This window comes from Thermobia domestica, chromosome 9 (genome assembly GCF_964235325.1).
Source record: "Thermobia domestica chromosome 9, izTheDome1.hap1.1, whole genome shotgun sequence".
Classification (NCBI taxonomy): domain Eukaryota; kingdom Metazoa; phylum Arthropoda; class Insecta; order Zygentoma; family Lepismatidae; genus Thermobia; species Thermobia domestica.
Genome location: NC_137462.1, coordinates 178213034 through 178228295, shown reverse-complemented (window position 1 = coordinate 178228295; position 15262 = coordinate 178213034). Strand labels below are relative to the sequence as shown.

Sequence of the window (15262 nt, the reverse complement as noted above, 5' to 3'; positions counted from 1 at the left end):
AATTAAGGTGATTAATCGATTAAAATGTTCTGCATTTTTATTTTTTAAAAACAGAATTTTATTTAATTTAACATGTCACATACCATTTGCATCTAAAGTTATGCTGGTTAGTCAATGAGTCAATTTTATATCTTCTGTCTCTTATCGTTCGTACTGCAACACCCAAAACCACAACCCACCGGCCGCCACTGCTTTCGGTGAATCAGAAAAGAAAGTGGTCTGAAGCACTAAATGTCTATTTTTGTTTTTCAATTTAAATCTGAAGTCTCTTGACTATAGTATTTTATCTTGACAGAAATCAGTGTGTTTCTTCGTTATCGTAAACGTGTGCAATTTGCCCCGTAAACAAGTGATTTTTGACTCTTAGTTAACAGAGCAGTCTTAGCATAGTGGCGTGAGCATTCGTTTCGTAATTCAGGGGTATCGGGTTTGATTCTCGCTGCGGTAAGTTGTTTTTATGAACTATAATAGTAGGAAAAAATGGATCGATCTGGCTCAACATTAGCCAACATTAGCCATATTAGAACAACTCAGGAGCCCCTGGGAAAATGACCACCGTGCACCGTGAGCCCACGGTCTTTTACGACCTCCATTTTAGGGGTGTATTCGTTCCCTTTTATGACCTCCATTTTAAGGGGGTGTACTCGTTCTCTTTTACGATCTCCTCCATTTTAAGGGGGTGATCTCGTTCCCTTTTATGAGCATATTTTGCAACCCTTATTTTAACATAGCATAGAATACATGGAGACTATGAACACACACAGCAGAACAGACTCGTTCCCTTTTATGACCTCCATTTTAAGGGGGTGATCTCGTTCCCTTTTACGATCTCCTCCATTTTAAGGGGGTGATCTCGTTCCCTTTTATGAGCATATTTTTCAACCCTTATTTTAACATAGCATAGAATACATGGAGACTATGAACACACACAGCAGAACAGACTCGTTCCCTTTTATGACCTCCATTTTAAGGGGGTGATCTCGTTCCCTTTTATGAGCATATTTTTCAACCCTTATTTTAACATAGCAGAAATTACACTGAGATTATGAACAAACAGAAGAGAAGATAACACATAACACTATTTTAACATAGCAGATAACATATAAGATTACGAACACATAACATAGCAAGGGTGTACTCGTTCCCTTTTATGAGCATATTTTCCAACCCCTATTCTGAACATAGCAGATAACACACAGAAGAGAAGATAACACATAGCACTATTTTAACATATCAGATAACATATAAGATTACGAACACATAACATAACAAGGGTGTATTCATTCTCTTTTATGAGCATATTTTCCAACCCCTATTCTGAACATAGCAGATAACACATAGAAGAGCAGATAACACATAGCACTATTTTAACATAGTAGGTAACATAAGATTACGAACACATATAAGAGCAGAAGACTACATAACATAGCAGGCCTCCATTTTAGGGGTGAACTCGTTCTCTTTTATGAGCATATTTTTCAACCCCTATTTTAACAACAGAAATGACATAAGAATACGTAACTCATTCCAACCCTTATTTTAACATAACGAGCAAAGATTACAATCGAATACACACGGTCTACATATAATCATTTTAGAGGGTGTATTCATTCATTCTCTTTGATGACCATTTTTTCCACCCCTAATTGAAATTACATAGCAGAGAAGATAATACATAAGATTCGTTCCCTTTTATGAGCACTTTTTAAGGGGTGTACTCGTTCCCTTTTATGATTACTTTTTCAACCCCTATTTGAACATTTTAACATAGCAGAAATTTATGAACACATTCTCCACCCCTATTTTAACGTAGCACTGATTTCGTTCCCAACCCTTAATTTAACATAGCAGAAATGACACAAGCATGTCCCCAAACTACTGACCATCGTGAACAAAGGTCAAACTCAAAAACAAAACAACATATCGAGGTGCTGTTTCCACATTTAGTAATTGGTCATCAACTAGTACAAGTTCCAAAATAATGACCATCGAGGTCAAAGGTCAAAACTCGAAAATGGATCCACATATTGAGGTGCTGTTTCCAAATCTAGTAACTGGTCATCAGGTACCACAAGTTCAAAAATTAGTGGTCATTGAGGTCAAAGGTCAACATACTTAAAACCTAATATCTCGAAAACGGAGACACATATTGAGGTGCTGTTTCCACATTGAGTAATAGGTCATCAGGTACCACAAGTTCCAAAATAGTGGCCATCGAGGTCAAAGGTCAACATACTTAAAACCAAATAACTCTTAAATGGATCCACATATTGAGGTGCTGTTTCCACATTTAGTAATTGGTCATCAGGTACCACAAGTTCCAAAATTAGTGGTCATCGAGGTCAAAGGTCATAATACTTAAAACCCAATAACTCGAAAACGAAGCAACATATTGAAGTGCTGTTTTCAAATCTAGTAACTGGTCATCAACTACTACATGTTCTGAAAACACTGACCATCGAGGTCAAAGGTCAACATACTTAAAACCTAATAACTCGAAAACGGAGCCAAATATTGAGGTGCTGTTTCCATATTTAGTAATTGGTCATCAACTGCTACAAGTTCCAAAATTAGTGGTCATTGAGGTCAAAGGTCAACATACTTAAAACCTAATATCTCGAAAACGGAGCCACATACTCAGGTGCTGTTTCCACATTGAGTAATAGGTCATCAGGTACCACAAGTTCCAAAATTAGTGGTCATTGAGGTCAAAGGTCAACATACTTAAAACCTAATATCTCGAAAACGGAGCCACATACTCAGGTGCTGTTTCCACATTGAGTAATAGGTCATCAACTGCTACAAGTTCCAAAATAGTGGCCATCGAGGTCAAAGGTCAACATACTTAAAACCAAATAACTCTTAAATGGATCCACATATTGAGGTGCTGTTTCCACATTTAGCAAGAGGTCATCAACTAGTACAAGTTCCAAAATAATGACCATCGAGGTCAAAGGTCAACATACTTAAAACCTAATAACTCGAAAACGGAGCCAAATATTGAGGTGCTGTTTCCAAATCTAGTAATAGGTCATCAACTAGTACAAGTTCCAAAATAGTGACCATCGAGGTCAAAGGTCAAAATACTTAAAACCCAATCACTCGAAAATGGATCCACATATTGAGGTGCTGTTTCCATATTTAGTAATTGGTCATCAACTGCTACAAGTTCCAAAATAATGACCATCGAGGTCAAACTCGAAAACGAAGCAACGTATTGAGGTGGTGTTTCCACATTTAGTAATTGGTCATCAGGTACTACATGTCCCAAAATTAGTGGTCATCGAGGTCAAAGGTCAAAATACTTAAAACCTAATAACTCGAAAATGCATCCACATATTGAGGTGCTGTTTCCATATTTAGTAATTGGTTACCAACTACTACAAGTTCCAAAATAGTGATCATCGAGGGTCATGCTTAGGGCCTAGTATGAGTCATAAATGTGTCTGAAACGATATTGTTTCCGAGCAATTATTCCGAACGTCTTCCACTATAACTCCTACTGCTAGAAATAATATTATTTTCGTTCGCCATTTCCAACACGTTCCATATATCCGTTCAACCAAAATTTGTAAATAGGAACTATTCTTTCTTATATTGGTATGTATATTTTGTTAAAATATCAATATAACGCATACATAATCCAAAATCTTTTAGCCAAAAAAAGCGTGTTACTATCTATCGTGGTGAAGCTAAATTCTACTTAATTTCTGTTTAGACATCCGAAGTTTCGAAATTATTGTTGTCCAGGATCTGACAGCTCCCTTTTCCCCTCTCGTTTCATTTCCTTTCGTACACTAATCGCTCTTATCCTTTCTCTATCACTATCTATTATCCTTTCTTTTTCTTTTGCTATTAACTTCAGTACGCTTATTTACATTGCAATAGGACGTAATATTGAGGTCTTAAATTTTCAGTAATAATAATAATAATAATAATAATAATAATAATAATAATAATAATAAATATGGTATAAAATTTCTAAATTTGCCCTAAAATTAGGCAAAACTTGCAGATAAATCGGGAGGATGTCTGGACCTCCAGGATACACCTCTGCAATTACCGAAATTTTAAACCAAATCGTTCCACGGAAGTTTCATGTAGAAAGTATTCTACTGTACATTTTGAGGAAAGTAACTAATAAAAATTACTGAATATCACTGAACAGTAAGGCATATAATAAACTAATTTTTAGGATACGCAGAAGTAATTATAAAAGCTTTGCTACAAAAATACCAGCACAGACCATAACAAATTCAATGAGCTCCGAAATACAAAGTAACAAAATAGCGTATAAGATTCAGTCTACAAAGCAATTGTTACTTAAAGAATGGACATACACTATTTCGAGAATCGAGATAAAAAGAAATGTTTACGATACTTTTCGTCTCGTCTCGATTTCCTTCTCCAAAGCGAGATGATAATTTGAGTTAGCCTTGTATCGCCTTGAATGTAAAATGTTAACTCTCGTCTCAATTTTGTTTGTTTTGTATCAGAAACGAGATGAGAAATTCCGCTTCTCGTGAGCAACACTAAACAAAACCAAAATATTCTTGCCAAATGTTACATTTCTGGTTGTAATGTTATGCCCTGAGCGATAATAAGCTCCTAACGTTTAATCTTCTATGAGATAATTATTATTCTTATTATTATTCCTGAAGATCTGATAGTTCAAGTATTGAAACATCCGAGTATTCAAATATCAGAAGAAAATAAATCGTATGTCATCGCCGATCGATCGCCATCAAAAATTCTAAAGTAAAAAAAGTACTGGTCGTTCGTGGATCCGATTCGATTCGACTACATTCAGATTACTGGTCGAACGCCTTGACCACTTAACCACGATTACTACGCAGCAATTGATTTGTCTTTAGTTTGTTTATGAGTATAATACACGCGCCATATTTGATTCAAAATGAAGGTGTTTTGTATTTTGTTTTTAAAAAATCTATAATCTTGATAATTTAGTGAATACAATGACATAATGCCCTCCGAATCAATTACATATTCCTGTGTTTTGCCGATCAATCTATTAACAACCTACTGTTTTGAACGAAGAGAAATGGTTCTTTATCTAGGCGAGCCGAAAGGAGTAACGCTTTAGATGAGTGGTTAGAGTTGTAGTTTTCTAATCTGGCGGGCTGGGTTAGATTCCCACCTTGGCCATTTACACTTTTTGAAATGTTTCATTTACAAGGCTGAGCTCCAGTTTGATGCTGCTAAATGAAAGATAATCTCCAGTGGAGAAAATCAGTGATGATGTAATCCTGAAAATAAAGGAAGGAAAATGAATGAAGAAAACAAGTTACAGAATTAATTCTGTTAATGGTTCTGTATTTTATATTAACAGTTAATTTTGTGCATTTTTAAATTGTTGTTTATTGACACTATATTTTCCTTTTTTCCTTGTGTCTCAATGTGTAAATTTGCACAAATATTAAACAAATCACGAACTCTGAGTTATATTTGCAACCTAAGGAGAAATACGCTTAGTACGGGCAAGTTCTCCAACTCGTTTAAGTGTTATCGAATTTTGCATTTTTAATATTTACAAATAAATTACTGCATAACAATATTTATCATTTTCAAAAATTATTTAACGAATAATGAAATCAGACAAGTTCTTCTTTCGAAGTAACATTACGTATCAATCAGTGGCGCCGGAACCTAGGAGCTCAGGCCCTGTTAGATCTCCAAAATTTTCATTAGGGGCTGGGTTCTTCCCCTGAATGATTAATCCATACTTTGATTGATTTGCAGGTAGGACTACTGTTAATAGTTTTTAAACTCAGCGCAAGGCTTTGTGTTTATTTTAAAATAATAAACTAATACCTATACCACATAATCTATCCGTATATTATTTGATGAGCATATATGTATAATCATTTGAAGTAAGTTAACTTGTATATATAATCCCTCATTTGAGTTATTTATAAGATTATTTATGTTCCCCACTATTATTCTCAACGGCGCCTCTGGTGTCCGTATATATATTTTTTTCTGGTACTGTTCTGTATACTGAGTGCAAGTATGCAAAGACTCACTCCCCTTTGTCATTTCGTAGTCAGCGTTTCTCCTCACTCCTGCACAAAAACACACTTTACGATTTGTTCTTTTAACAGCTGGGGCAACTTCATGCTGCTGTTCTAGCTACTCTACCACAGTCTTGGGAAGTAACGTAACGCAAGTAACGCGATACTTTTTAAGTAAAGTTTCCTAGTAACGCGTTATATTTTTCCAACGTAACTGGAACGCTAACGTTACAATTTTTTTAAGTAACGTACCTAGTTGGCGTTACTTTTTTCGCGTTACATTTCGGATGAGTAACTACAATATATGTATATTTTTTTCGGGAACAAATGCTTCTTTCCTGTAAGTGAATTTTTCAGAATGAAACAATCGAGCATGAACTACGAATGTCAGTGACCGACAGTCACCAACACACAGAGAAACAGATAAGTTCGTAGTGTCACTTGCTGTTTTTGGAAGATGAGGACAGCCTTAGGGAAATCACGTGTACTGATTGCAAGCACCTGGAAGGTTTTAGTAGTAAGGGCGATACCTGAGGACACTTTTGGCCCCTGAGTCCCTGCCTCAGGACCCATGGTCCCTGGACCGGGGACAATGACATAGGGGTACTTAGGAACACCCCTTCTAAATTTTGGCAGGTTTACCTTGGCACACCCCTAAATTTTGGCAGGGGTACATAGGACCACCCCCCTAAAATTTTGGAAATTGCCAAATCTAAAAATTTGGTATGGTAGCCTAGGACGATAGTATGTACCTCTATTAGTATTGGGAGTCTATGTCGTTCCCTTTCATGGGTAAAAAATTACAAAAAATTCAAATTTCGGAGGTTTTTGACCTAATTTATCCCCTTTGATGAGGTATTATTATCCTATATAGTTATATGGGCGTATACAGGGGTCCATTACCTTTCATAAGATATGGGTATATTTGTGCACCCCTTGAAAAATTTTGGGAGGGGTACTTTGGCCCACCACCTAATTTTTGGAAATTGACGAATTTAACCCTTAACGGTTCACTACCTTTTCAGTCTGCTTTCGGCGCTGCTTGCAAAACAACATATCCACAGACTACTTCTGGCGTAAAATTCATGTGAATTGTCACCAGAGGGCAATAGATGCCCTACCATCGCGGAAAGTATGTACACAAATAACCACAACAAACAATTCCTGAAAATAATACTCTTCAAACGCAATATGCAAGATCAAAAAATGTGTAACCAAATGGTTACGAAAACTCGTTAAGGGTTAAACATTTGGTATAATAGTATAGAACCCTAACATGTATTATGATAAATTTGGGTGGTCCACCTCGTCCCCTTCTAGGGGTACAAAATTGCCAAAATATGAACGTAAGCAATACGTTGTACCACGTGTTCAGTCTTTTGGCCCAATTTATCCTCTTGGATGAGGTCCTATTACCTTATATGGTTATATAGTTATGTATAGGAGTCCATTCCCTATCATAAGACATAGGTACATTTGTGCATCCGTTTAAAAATTTGGGAGGGATACCTTGGCCCACCCCTTAAATTTTAGAAATTGCCCAATTTAAACATTTGGTATAATAGTATAGGACCCTCACTATAAATTTGGGTGGTCCACCTCGTTCCCTTTTAGGGGCACAAAATTACCAAATTTTACTACAACCACATGTTTGGTATTTTGGCTCATTTTATCACCTTGGATGAGGTCCTATTACATTATATAGGTATATGGTCGTATACAGGTGTCCATTTCCTATCATAAGACATAGGTACATTTGTGCACCCCTTTAAAAATTTGGGAGGGGTACTTTGGCCCATCCCTTAAATTTTGGAGATTGCCCATTTTATATATTTGGTATTATAGTATAGAACCCTAATATAGATTGCTATAAATTTGGGTGGTTCACTTCGTTCCCTTTCATGGGTACGAAGTTGCTAAATTTTAGTTCAATCACGTGTTTGGTTTTGGCTCAATTTATCCCCTTGGATGAGGTCCTATTACCTTATATGGTTATATGGTCATGTATATTGGTCCATTTCCTATTATAAGACAGGTACATTTGTGCATCCCTATAAATATTTTGGGAGGGGTACCTTGGCCCACCCCTTAAATTTTAGAAATTGCCATATTTAAACATTTGGTATAATAGTATAGGACCCTCACTATAAATTTGGGTGGTCCACCTCGTTCCCTTTTAGGGGCACAAAATTACCAAATTTTAGTACAACCACATGTTTGGTAATTTGGCTCAATTTATCACCTTGGATGATTTCGTATTACCTTATATGGTTATATGATCATGATTAGGTGTCCATTCTTTATCATAAAACATAGCTACATTGATGCACCCCTTTAAATTTTGGGGAGGCGTACCATGGCCAATCTTTTAAATTTTGGAAATTTTTCAGTTTAAGTATTCGGTATTATAGTACAGGACCTCAACATGTATCATGATAAATTTGGATGACCCACCTTGTTCCCTTTCATGGGTAAAAAAAATGCCAAAATATAAACATAAGCAATATGTTGTACCATATGTTTGGTTTTTGGCCCAATTTCTCCCCTTTGATGAGGTTTTATTACCTTATATGATTATATGGTCATGTATATGGGTTCATTTCCTATCATAAAACATGGGTACATTGATGCGCCCTTTAAAAAATTTGGGAGGGGTATCTTGGCTCATCCACTCAGTTTTAGAAATTGTTTAATATAAGCATTTGGTATCATAGTACAGGACTTCAATATGTACCACTATAAATTTGGATGATCCACCTCGTTCCCTTTCATGGGTAAAGAACTACCAAAAATCAAATTTCGGAGGTTATTGACCCCTTTGATAAGGATTTAACACGTTATATGAGTATGTACAAATTAAGACAAATATTCAAAATTTAAAGGTTATTGACCGGCTTTATTATTGAATAAGTACAGGATTTATTACTTTTTTCTTAAACACAGGTGTATTTGTGTACCAATCTTAAATTTCGGGAGGGGGTACATTCCTTATTTTCATATCAATAATTGGTAATTGTTCTTAGAATTGGGTGGTATCTCTTTCTTTGGGTAAATCATTGTAAAATATTAGTATGATCACGTGATCAGTTATTGACCTATGATGAGATTATGAGTCCAGGACATTGGTACATTTAAACTTTGTAGGATAATTTGAGAATTGTCAAATGAAATTGCGTCATTGGTTTTGATTATTCCACCCTATGAACCAAATATAAACGTAAGCAACACGATGTACCACGTGATTGACCTTGATGAGGTAGTGTACAGGGATTCATTTCCTTTGTTGTAGTACTTCTTAAGTTTGAGTACACACTTGCAGAAAACAGTTGCTTCTACTCAGGTAAACAATTGACGGACATTATTGACCTTATTGAACATATAATGATATGATTAATTCTAAGACTTAGGTATATCGAGAGAAGTATTCTTTAAATTTGGAAATTGTGATAAACAGAACTTCAACATAAGGCGCGAAATTTGAAACAATACTTTAAACTGTAGTCACAGCTCATAGTCTAAGATCATTTGTGGTGATTGATTTGACCTTGAGCTTTAGAAATCTGATAGCTAACCTTATTGAATCTTATGACTCAGAGTCTTAAGGGAATACATGCTACAACACTGAAATTTAGTCACAAGGTGATGTAATCTGACACTGGCAAAGTTATTGTTGATGCAATTTCATTGATTGATCACTATCTTTCGTGCAATCTGATTGGCTGATCACTATCTTTCGTGCAATCTAATTGGTTGATGATTTCAAATCTTTGATGCATTCAGTTTTGTTTTAACATTTAAAAAGTTTTTGAAACTTTGGTTTGAAATTTTTTCGTTTGATATTTTTAGTTTAAAAATTTTTGTTTCGAAATTTTGTTGAAAATTTTGTTTTAAAATTTTGTTTGAAACTTTGGTTTGGATTTTTTTCGTTTGAAATTTTTAGTTTGAAAATTTTTGTTTTGAAATTTTTGTTTGAAAAATTTTTTGTTTGAAATTTGTTTCAAAGTTTGGTTTGACATTTTTAAAAGTTTGTGCACTCATTAGTAAAGAACCGGAACTGTTTAGAACAAAAACCTCTGGCAACATTGTTTATCATGGTGCAATAGTACACGTCAGAACATGATAATGCAATGTCATCAGTTTTTGCATCATATATAAGTATCGTTCGAGTTAGTATTCATAATAACGTCATCATGGCTACTTGTCTGCAGTTTCTAAACACACGTGATGTGATGAAATCATTTACCAAGATTACTGATTTACAACAGAATGTACCTTATAGAATCTTAGCTAGCCAAAAAAATCCCTACAAAGTTTGGATTAAGAATCGTGGTGAAGCTTCAAAATGATAAGAATATAATTTTACCAGCAAGATATTTACCCATGGAAGCATCAAAACAAGAACTGCTGCGTTTCTTAAATACTGGATCTGTATCTTTGTTACAAAGGATTCTTGGGTCGAAGTCATCAATTTGAATTTAGTACACAGCCAGTTTCGTCAGCAATTGTGATGAAATCATGAATTCAAACGTTAGCACATTCCTTTGACATCAGACGTAGTTGTATGCAGAATGCGATCTATGAATTTGGTTGGTCAGGATGACGTCAGCAACTGTGATGAAATCATGAATTCAAACGAAAGCACATTTCTTTCCAATGACGTCAGCAATAACTCTATGAAATCAGCAAATACAGTGTCTCCCATGAAATCATTTGAGCAAGTGCGTTTCAGGAGGAAAGATGTGTACTTCTAACGATAAAGAATTCATCTTCGCAAGCTATTATCCAATACATATATTTCAAACAAAACATGTGATGATTGGTATCAGTGCTAAAACATTTGAACCAGTGATTCGATTGGGCAAAGCAGAACAATTTGGTGTACAACTTAACTTTGAAGAAAGGCAAATATTATGTTCACGAATCGACCAAATGAATGATTATTTTCATGATGAGCTAAATGTGACCATATTCAAATCATTAGGCTCAAATCATGAAGTGGTGTTGCGTACAGTCCTCGAAGAGAAGATGGTGCTGTTACGTAAAAAGAGTACATTGCACGTCCCTCGCAACATGGTGTATCTAACGCAAACGGAATGGAACAAATTCATCAACGTATTCCAGTGTGTTAAACATGCAGTGGAAGGGTGCAACAAAACAAGTATATTCCTGAAAAAGTACTACTGTATTTTGAAAAATGTGTCATGGATATTGTACAACATGTATCTAGATGTTGTGATGGTTGTCAACATCGTTCGTGGGTGCATACCTGTATTGATAAACAGAATTCGTAATTCCACATAGACTTAGACCGCGAGCAAGAGAACTCGTCCTGCGCCTCATTAATCAAGGAGTGTTTGAACAATCAGATTCTCAGTACAGAAATAACATATTATTTGTTTTAAAACCAAATTCCAAAACTGAGCTAAGGGCCGTTTTTGATCTCAGGGGCCTTAATTCCCGTTCCAGAACAATAGCTTCTCCTTTAGAAGATATACAGGACGTTCTAGAGTCTCTTTCTGACTCAGTTTGGTTCAACTCCTTTGATTTACACTCCAGTTTCTATCAATTAGACTTAGATCCCAAGGACAGACCGGCCACTGCGTTCTCCATTAAGGGTCTTTCTCTCCCCTTCAATCACCTTCAGTTGACATCTGTTCCTCAGGGTTTCAAAAATGCCTCCATTTTACTTCAACAAGCTCTTCAAACCATTTATAGGGACATCTTCCCCAACAATATTACATCATTCGTTGACGACATGTATGTCCACGCAGATTCGTTCGATCAGATGATGATTGTGCATCGTGCCTTCTTTCAGCAAGCCGCCAAACATTCTCTGCTCTTTAACATTAAAAAATCAGTTTTCGGATCAAAAAGAATTAAATGTTTAGGCCATATTATTGACAATCACACTCTACAACCTGACCCTGATAAGATTTCAGCTTTAGCTCAGGCACCCAGACCGGCCACTCTCAAAAGTCTCAAAAGCTGGTTAGCCAGTGCCAATTTTTTCCGACGTTTTTTCAAAAATTTTTCCATCACTCTTGCACCCCTTTATCAGGCTCTGTCAAACAATCCTAAAAAGCTCATCTGGACTCCTGAGCACATTCAAGCGTTTGAAACCATGAAAAAACTTCTAACCTCACCCCCCGTACTTGCTCTATATTCCACCCGCAATACACACCACATTCTCATGACAGACGCCGCATCAAAAGGCGTCGGGGCGGTGTTATTACAGAAAGATCTCACTACTAACATTGTGCAACCTGTTTGCTATGTCTCTTCCAGACATCCCAAAACCGTTTCCCCCCTTCCAATCTTCCATCAAGAATTATATGCAGTGTACTTTTCTCTCCGGAAATTAGAAAAATATTTGTTAGGCCACCATTTCACCCTAGTTACTGACAATATTTCTCTTCTTGCTGTTCGGAAAACAATTGTTCCATCCCCAAAAATTTTGAGATGGTTAAACTACATTAATACATTTGACTTTACCATCAAACATGCAAAAAGCCATCAGAACCTCATAGCTGATTATCTTAGTAGGCATCCTGCTCCTCTTACGCAAGATACAATAGACATGGACAATGAAGATGTGCCTGATTCTGTACTTCTAACTATCGATAACAACTTGGACCTATCTCGCCTACAGGGTGAAGATAAATTCTTCTCCAAAATTATCGAAACTCTCAACAAACGAGACGAGACAGATCCTTCATTCCAACGTCTCAACAAACAATACGTTATTCAAAAAGGCATACTTTGCAAAAAACTGTACCGAGTACCTAACTCTCGATTACTGCTCTGCGTACCCGACAGTCCTAAACCAGCTGTATTCGATGAGTATCATGACTCAATGACTCACATAGGTTTTACCAAGATGTATTGGATGTTGCGATACAAGTATTTCTTTCCGCGCCTAAAATCATAGCTAGCTCAGAAACTTAAATCATGTAAAGGCTGCGCCATCTTTAAACGCAATTACATGCCTAATAAACCAAGAATTCACCGTTTTCCTCAGTCAGGCCTATTTGAAACTTTTTCTTTGGACCTAGCAGGCAAGCTAATACCCAGCGATCCCGAAGGTTTCCAATACTTTTATGCAGCTACGGACCACTGTACTGGATTCACCATTACTCATCCCATTACAACTCCAAACAGCGACAACTTCATCAATTTCATCACAAACCATATCATTCTTCCATATAATACTCCTCGCACAATCTACTTAGATCTCCAGAGTTCACACCGGTCTACAGTATCGTTAAACTTCCTCAAGTCTCTTAACATAATAGTTAAGTACGGCCTACCCTATCAACATCGTTCTCTAGGCACAGTCGAACAAAGATTAGGCTCCTTGCAAACGAGTCTCAAATTTCTGTGCCAAGACAACCAGAAATTTTGGCCTCGCTTCCTTGCGCATGCCACAGCGGCTCTGAATAAATCACCCTTAACTTCCATTGGTCTATCTCCTCATTTTCTCCTCTATGGCGTTCATCCCACTTTACCATTAGACAATTTGCTACACGTTCAACAAGAAACTTTGAATACTAATGATCGCCTACTTGCACTCAAAGAAATGAGGGACCTAGTTGAATTTCGAAAACACCAAGTTTTCACTGATCTGAAGAAGCGCATTGAGAAAGCCAAAAAACCAACACAGTTCTTCCCTGACAGTTTAGTTATGGTCTTAGATACCTCAACAAAACCTAACACTTGTAAGCCATTATCCCGTCTTTATAAGGGACCCTACAAAGTGATTTCGAATGTCTCAGCTGATGAGTATCTTTTAGATATTGATGGAAAGCCAACGGTCATTGCTAAGACTCGTTTGAAACTGTACATCCCACCTACAAACCCAGACCCCGAATTTGAGTATAAGTGCAAGCGCTTTCTCAGTACCTCTAAATAGGATCCGACCACACATTACTTCAAAACCCAACTACCAATTACATTTCACGTTATGTTTTGATTATCTAATTTAACGTTCCTAGTGAAACATGATCCTTTTCTGTAGTACCACACTGGCCAAACTTTCGCCTTTCTCTCTCGTTATGCCATAATTACAGTTACAGGTAGGCAACACACATTACAGACAACACTTCTCCCGTGCGGCATTTTTCTTCCGGTAGTTCCTTATTATTGCATATGCTTCGTCTCCTGTTTTAGGCAACCCGCTGTACACACACCATTTCTCCCGTGCAGCGACTCCTAGTTACGCTCATAACAAACTCTACGCTTTCCCTTCTCCCTATAAGCAATATACCGGCATCATTCATTACTTACGTCATTGTCTTTCCTAGACGCGTAAGGAAAGACTCTCCATCTCATTTCCTTCTTGCGTCCTTTTTTGGGAATGGCTGGTCCGACCCCACATGATATCACTAAGGTCGCTAGGATGAAATGCTTTCTCTCATCCCACACCCATACATATCCATACATTACAGTCAATCAGGTCAACTTGCGGTACCTTGGCCAGGAATAAACTACGTCTCACTAATAGGTATATATATATATATTTTTGTCCTACTTAATGGAAAAGTCACTCTTCATTTCTATACTTCTTCTACTGTAACGGAATCTTTCGCTATCAACGACCATACTCCCGTCCACACCACATACAGTAGTAGTAAACATGATCATAATAATAATAATAATAAAGAAACATAAGGGTCTCGCCTTTTACATTTTTTTCTCTCTTTTCTTTTAGCATCCTCTTCCTTCTGGTTATACCCGGTGTTGCAGCTGGCGACTTTCTTCCCATATCTTTATATATTGCAATTCCCCTCATCTTTCTCTTCTTTATCATTGGTGGCTTTTACATCAAGTTTCTTTTAACTCGTAAATTTCGTCGCTCCTTTACCCACCCAACGCCTACCCACCACACTTATACCGTATCTTATACACCACCCGCTGTTCCTAAACCATCCTATCTTCCTCTTTTTCATACCAATAACGTCACACACCCCGGAATATCCGCATCTCCCTCAGATTGATCAGGTGCCTTCTACATTTCAGTTCGCCATTATACATATTTTTACGTAATCCCTTTTGTTCCTTGTACGTTTCTTTTGCAATAGCATTACTCTTCTTCCTAATTTTCTCTTCTCCCTTTTTTCTTTCTTTTCGTCCTGTTTTTAAACGTTTTCACAATGGTCTTTAACAAGTAATTCAGTGCCTCCTGTCATGTAATTTCTCTTCCGCACTATTTTCACAAACGCACCTTGGCTACC

The 15262-nt window shown here is 36.8% G+C and overlaps 1 protein-coding gene across 1 annotated transcript; it reads left to right on the top strand.

Annotated features, from left to right (window-relative positions):
• The first annotated feature begins 13014 nt into the window (after positions 1-13014).
• On the top strand, positions 13015-13941 carry LOC145661093 (uncharacterized). Its single transcript, XM_081726538.1, has one exon. The coding sequence runs from the start codon at positions 13015-13017 to the stop codon at positions 13939-13941; it is 927 nt and encodes a 308-aa protein (XP_081582664.1).
• The last annotated feature ends 1321 nt before the right edge of the window (positions 13942-15262 follow it).

Excerpts from the sequence above, each read along its gene's own strand:
- LOC145661093 (XM_081726538.1), top strand. The coding sequence starts at position 13,015 with ATGCCTAATAAACCAAGAATTCACCGTTTTCCTCAGTCAGGCCTATTT.